General features: G+C 48.8%; 2 protein-coding genes across 2 annotated transcripts; both read left to right on the top strand.

The window, feature by feature from the left end:
• Nucleotides 1-4,020: 4,020 nt before the first annotated feature.
• Nucleotides 4,021-5,350, top strand: CC84DRAFT_1186399 (uncharacterized protein; the record flags this gene model as incomplete). The annotated part of the gene is made up of 2 exons (XM_018180856.1): nucleotides 4,021-4,430; nucleotides 4,477-5,350. The coding sequence occupies 2 exons, from the start codon at nucleotides 4,021-4,023 to the stop codon at nucleotides 5,348-5,350; spliced, it is 1,284 nt and encodes a 427-aa protein (XP_018037795.1).
• A 138-nt stretch (nucleotides 5,351-5,488) lies between these two features.
• On the top strand, nucleotides 5,489-5,950 carry CC84DRAFT_1053163 (ankyrin repeat protein; the record flags this gene model as incomplete). The annotated part of the gene is made up of 1 exon (XM_018173502.1): nucleotides 5,489-5,950. A coding segment is annotated over one exon (462 nt), but the record flags the coding sequence as incomplete, so codon positions are not given.
• Between the last annotated feature and the right edge of the window lie 390 nt (nucleotides 5,951-6,340).

Genomic DNA, 6,340 nt, shown 5'->3' on the forward strand with positions numbered 1-6,340 from the left:
CTTTTCGGTATGGAAAACTTTTAAATTTTTGGAACTACGTGTTGTTGATTGCCTTACTCCCTCGCTGTGCTCTCTCACTGCTTCCACGCAAAAGATCCATCTTTGCATCTCCACACCTCATTGAATATGTATTTGATTTATACCCGAATAACCCCACAATGAAGTGAAATACTTAACTAAGCAGGAATCGTTGCAAGTTGAAACCCGGAATTTTTTGCCGCAGTTATGTGTAGGCATTGGGGAGCCTGATGCAACTCGCGATTGGTCTCCCTATCGTTCTTTTAAGATCTCCGAATTGAATTCGCTTCTCGGGTAGCTTCGAAGACACAGTTCAAAATCTCCCATATTCATCCCAGAGTACCTGTTGAAAACTCGGCGTAGGAACTCACGAATGCTGAATGATGAGAGGCTTGTGGATGTAGAACTTCTTGAGCGACGGGCGAACGTTGATAGTCACTGGGACTCCAAAATGTCTCCCTGGAGAAAGGTTAACGATATCGTTTTCGTGGAGAAGAAATGGCTTACCCAAAATTGGGTTTGGGGCGTTTCTCGACGATCTTGCCTTCAGTCATGGCGTCGAGAGGGTTTGAGGTTGATTGGAAAGGTTGGTGGGTGGAGGTTAGTCGAGGTTATATTTACGGGCCGAGAGGCGGGGACACAGGTAAGAGGTAAAGGAAGCTGAGAGATAAGTGAAGGTCCAACGCTAAGTAATAGAGCCGTGCAGGTATGGTAAACATATATGCATTATGGAAGGTTTGGATATATCTCACTGTGCATTTGATGTGAAATTGATCGACGTGTTTCAGCGTTAGACTTACTATCATGCCTCTTCATTATCGGTGCTCTGTGTCCATTCGCCGATGCTGCCGTGGATGAGGTATCCATCTGCAGATAGAAGCGGGTGTTTCTCCGATGCCATCCATGTAGAGTACTCTGTTATCAAGCATGAAGTCTGCTGGAAACTGAGCGAAGTCTTCTTTAACATGCATGCGAATATATTTGTGCTTGTGAGAGGACCAATTGGAAGAGAATACATGGGCAAGAAGCTTCCAAGATGAGCGGCTCTTCCGGAGTGATGCATAGGCGTAGATGACTGTGGAGTAGAAAGACTCCCTCATATTGCCCTTTACTAATTTGCTGTCAAAGGATTCCACAGCCGCCCACGTGATGACCTGTCCGAAGTTCGGAAGAATGAATCGAGGAGCGAGAACGCAGAGCTACATAAGGTGGCGGTCCTTGGACCCGGCTGCAGAGCTGCTCTTGTACCAGTACGTGGAACTGGGCAGTGCGAAGTTATGTGCATACAGCCAGGCAACGAACGGGTCAAATACTAAAGAAGAGACGTCTTTCAAAGTAACCTTGACGATGACTGTTGTTAGAACCCTGGGTATCCTGGACCTCATCTTCCAGGTCACGGGATAGTAGATCCGACAGCGATTCGTCTCTCCTACAATCTACTTGGTTGCCCGTCTTGTACCTATCTACATTGCTTACTTGTGAATTCTGACAACTGTAAGGCCGGAGAACATTTCGCGGCACAGGTGAGCTATAGATCGCAATATGGCTCGCCAGTATGGACTCGCCTGATGTTCATCGGCTTCTCGACTACCTCGGCTGCGCTCATGGTGCCGGTTTGCGGTGCTGCTGGCGGCATGGTGGGTTATCTAAAATTGCACGAGGTTGTGGTTGTTGTTCGTCGCGGCTGCCAGATGGTTGAATCAATAGTACGGGATGCAGACCCGTGCGGCTAGAGCGAAGGTGTGAAAGGTGAATTGAGTATGGACAATCGTTTCTCCAGCGTTTGCCTCGTGAATCAAGTAAGTGAAGCTTTGCCACCATTGGCACCCAGGTAGCGCATGTAGGAAGGCAATAGCGATACGCAGATCGGTAGGCAGATTCATTGGGGTTGTTTTGTCGCACTACTAATTGCAAGAACTCTCAATCGTCCGTTCATGACGCTGGAAATATTCAACTCGAGAAGTTCGACGCATTTGGATAGCGCGTCCCGGGGTGGCACAGCTACAGTCCCAGTTCTTTTGATAATAGCATTCGAATGGGATGATTGAAAAGATCAATATGGTGGAAAATGACACCGAAGCTGGGGAGAGAGCCGAATCAAGGAAAGTGCGAGTGGGTGTAACGTCACTCACTGTTGGTAGAAAAACACTCTTGTCGAAAAGTAAGCGAGAATTCTCTCGTTGAGCAGCTCGACCTCTATCTAAGTTACCCGTTATATTAACGTAGGAGCGCTTTAAGGCCATGTTCTAGGGCCCTTCTTCTGCACATTGGTCTACTTTGATTCGAAAATTACACAAGCTTTACAGCCGTGTTGCTGATCTCGCGAGGAGCCTTGTTTCTTGCCAAGAACGAGAATCCTCATAACACAATTATCTGTGAGATATTCACTGTAAAAAAAAACACACATGATGGATAGCGCGTGAGCGCTAGAGTTGTGTCTAGATAATAGGAAGCTACATAAAGCACTGTGGCTATCACAGTACATAGATTCATGCAAGATTGCCACCCCAGTCTGGGCTTTAGATAGAGCGATCCGATAAAAGCTAGCCTCAATTTATAACATCAGCTGTACGTAATCGAGTAGGTGTAATTTACACACATAAGCAGATAAGCTAAGCTAATGCTAACAAGTCATAGATTGTCCTTGGTTTGGGGGTCAAAAACACGCATCAGCCATTTAAGGCTGATCCCATTTTCAGAATGCCTGAAATGCCATCTAGGAGTTAGGTACGTAGTCCAGTTGCTTCTATGTGTTGAAGCTGGCCAGATGACGAGCGACGGCAGCGACCTACCGTCCGCGCTTACGCATTTGATAGAGGATACCATCTGGCGCCTAACGCCAGCGCCCCTATAGTCTCGAATATCGTCCTTACCTACAAGAACTTTGACAGAACCAAGCATACTGAGCATGACTCCAGTCTCGTCCATATTGTAGACATTTTCTGGCAGAATACTTAGGTCTGCCAGAACTTTGCCTATAACTTGAAACCACTCTGTGACCTTATCGTATATATGATCATCGTGTCGCTTCCAGTCCATAGCCTTCACCCGCCTCGCTCTCAGTTCTACATGGCGTTTCTCAAAGGCTTTCGGCCAATTAGACCCTGGAGGCTTGAGGGGTCTGTTCGTGGATCGATGGAGGGCGATTCGGAACGCTAGCGAGCGCATGGATTTGATTCGCATAGGGTGCCCGAGACTAGATATTAGTAACACAAATTTTACGAGGGCTTTTTCCTCTTCAGGGGTGAGGTATTGCCGGCTCTCCGCCAGTTCCTCTTTCGAGCGTCGTCCGTGCTTGCGATGGCAGAGTGTTGAGATAGGCACGTTGCCCCGTTCTGATAGGACAGCATATGTTCTGGGCACGTTTGAAGGGAGGGGTTGCACCAGCACCTAGCTGGCTCGATCCATGTCTACTATGTGGTTGTGGTTATGTGACGGGAACGGTAGGAGTGGCTGCTGGCAGGACACCTGGCAACAAAGTTACTGAAAATAGCCATCATGTGACCTTCTATCCACGCTTCTAGTGATCGGAACGTAAGTCGTTGATTAAACTTGTGCAACTATTAAACAGCTAAGTGCTACACGGTATTTGATATGGACAAAAAGGAACGCTTAAGCTATGCAGACAGCCATACCTGCCTTTGATACACGTGACTAGAGCAACTCAAGAAATACCTGCCACAATGTATCGCCAGTCAACGCCTGCCGCGTCCATAAGACACTTCATAAAGCTTGCCCCCAAAAAAGAGGTTGTTTTCTTGCCATTGAATGCGGAATGGAAGAGGCCTCTCGTGGATAGGGTAGTCAACTTGCTGCATGATTGCGCCTGATGTGTTTTATCGATAAGATGCGGCGCAGGACAACGCACATCACATGCAGCTGTTCAGCCTTGCTGCGGCGACCTTAGCTCAAGCGCTTACAGCTTCGCTGCCTACACGATGCCACTCACTTCTCCAGTAGCTCTTCACACGCAGTTGCTTCGTCCGTCAATCTTGTCTGGGTATGGATCCGCTCAGCGTCACAGCCAGCATCATCGCAGTTCTCCAGCTCTCGGCCAAGGTCCTTGGATATCTCAACGACGTCAAGGATGCTTCAAAAGATCGTGCAAAGTGCGAGATTGAGGCCTCAAACGTACACAGTCTCCTCACCAATTTAAGGTTCCGTCTTGAAGTGGGAAGTGCCGACGAACCGTGGTACACCGCTGTCCGAGCCCTTGGAGTCGAGAATGGACCACTCGACCAGTTCAAGCAAGCGCTAGAAGAATTGCAGACTACAATGACAGATAGAGGTCGATTACAGCAGGCAGGCAAAGCGCTAGTATGGAAGTTTAAGAAGGAAGAAATCACTAGCATATTAGTCCGAATCGAGCGTTTAAAAGGGCTCGTGGGGATCGCATTACAGATGGACCATTTGTAAGCCTACATAGTAGCACTATAAAGTTATATCACTAACCTTAAGGAGTAAACTATCCCAAGCCATTAAAGATGATACTAAGGTCCTCCGAACACACATGCCCGTAATACATTCTCGAGTAGACGAGATCCAGCAAGATCAAGTCGATGCAAAGCATAGTAAGATAGTGGGATGGATCTCGCCTACTAACTACCCCGCACAACAATCGGACATCATACGTCGCAGACAGGAGGGCACAGGCCAGTGGTTTCTCGACGCGCCTGAGTTTACAACGTGGCTCAGTGCGCCCAAGGGCACTCTTTTCTGTCCAGGAATGCCTGGCGCTGGCAAGACCATGGTGGCTGCGATAGTGATCGACCGCCTCCTCAAGTCTGTGCAGAGCAGCTCAGTCGGAGTTGCATACGTGTACTGCAACTACAAAGCACAGGAAGAGCAGGATGTCTACGGTATGCTGGCAGCCATTGTTAAGCAGCTCGTGCAGGGTCGGCCGTCAACAGCGGGGCCTGTGGAGCGACTGCACAAGCAGCATGCCGATCGAGGTACGAAGCCGTCGCTCGAAGAAACGCTAGGCGCCCTCAAAGAGATACTATCAAAGTACTCTGCTGTCTATATCGTGGTGGATGCTCTAGATGAGTGCCGAGCCAATGACGGCACGCGTCGTCAGTTTCTGGCCAAGCTGCGAGACTTGCAAGCAGGGCAAGATGTCCGCCTTATGGCTACTGCGCGGTTCATACCCGAAGTGGAGGATGCCTTTAGAGATACAGCGTGGCTTGAAGTTAGGGCCAGCAAAGAAGACGTGAAGCGATTTGTAGCTGGTCAGATACATCGACTGCCTAGATGTGTTCAGCGCGACCTTGCGCTGCAGGCCACAATACAAGAAAGGTTAGCTGAGGCGGTAGATGGGATGTATGCGTTCTAATCAACGTGGGGAAATAGCACCGGCTGACTGGTTTCTAGGTTCCTTCTTGCCCGTCTGCACACGGACTCGCTCGTAGACAAGCGAACAGTAAAAGAAGTCAAGTCTACGTTAGACCAATTCAAGAAAGGCTCGGCTGCGCTTGAGGATGCATATAACGAGGCTATCCAACGTATAGACGGCCAACTAGACGGAGATCAAGCGCTAGCTAAGAAAGTACTGTCGTGGATTACGTACGCAAGGAGACCGCTTACTACAGCAGAGTTGTGCTGTGCCCTAGCGGTGGAGCGCGGAGAATCGGAACTCGATCCTGATAACGTGCCAGACATTGAGGATTTGCTATCTGTGTGCGCCGGTCTTGTTGTTATTGATAAAGAGAGCGCCATTGTTCGTCTTGTGCACTACACTACGCAAGAGTACTTTAAGCGTATTAGTGAGACATGGTATTCCGGTGCTGCGCTGCACATTGCTCTGACATGCCTTACTTTCCTATCGTTCGATCTGTTCAAAACGGGCAGCTGCTTCTTTGACGAAGAGTTTGAAGAAAGACTGGAGGAAAGCAAGCTCCTAGACTATGCTGCTAAGTATTGGGGCAAGCATATTGTGAAGGTGGAAAGCGATGCGTGCGCACTAGCTTGTTCATTCCTTTCTAATAACGACTTAGTTTCGAGCGCTACCCAGGTGCTCTTCGCCCCGACGCACAAGCACAGCGGTTATAGTCAGGGATATCCAAAGAACAGTACAGGAGCACATCTTGCGGCTAGGTTTGGATTGTCACTTACTCTAGAGGCTATACTCTCGCCTGAAGAAAAAGAGAGAAGGTCTGAAATAGCAAAGAAGGATAGCTGGGATCGGACTTCACTTTACCTTGCAGTAGAGAACGGACATTATGTGACAGCAGAACTACTGATTGACAATGGCGCTGAGGTCAACGCGCAGGGTGGACGGTACGGCAACGCACTCCAGGCGGCTTCATTCAGAGGCCACGAGGCG

Source organism: Paraphaeosphaeria sporulosa (assembly GCF_001642045.1).
Source record: "Paraphaeosphaeria sporulosa strain AP3s5-JAC2a unplaced genomic scaffold CC84scaffold_4, whole genome shotgun sequence".
Classification (NCBI taxonomy): Eukaryota; Fungi; Ascomycota; class Dothideomycetes; order Pleosporales; family Didymosphaeriaceae; genus Paraphaeosphaeria; species Paraphaeosphaeria sporulosa.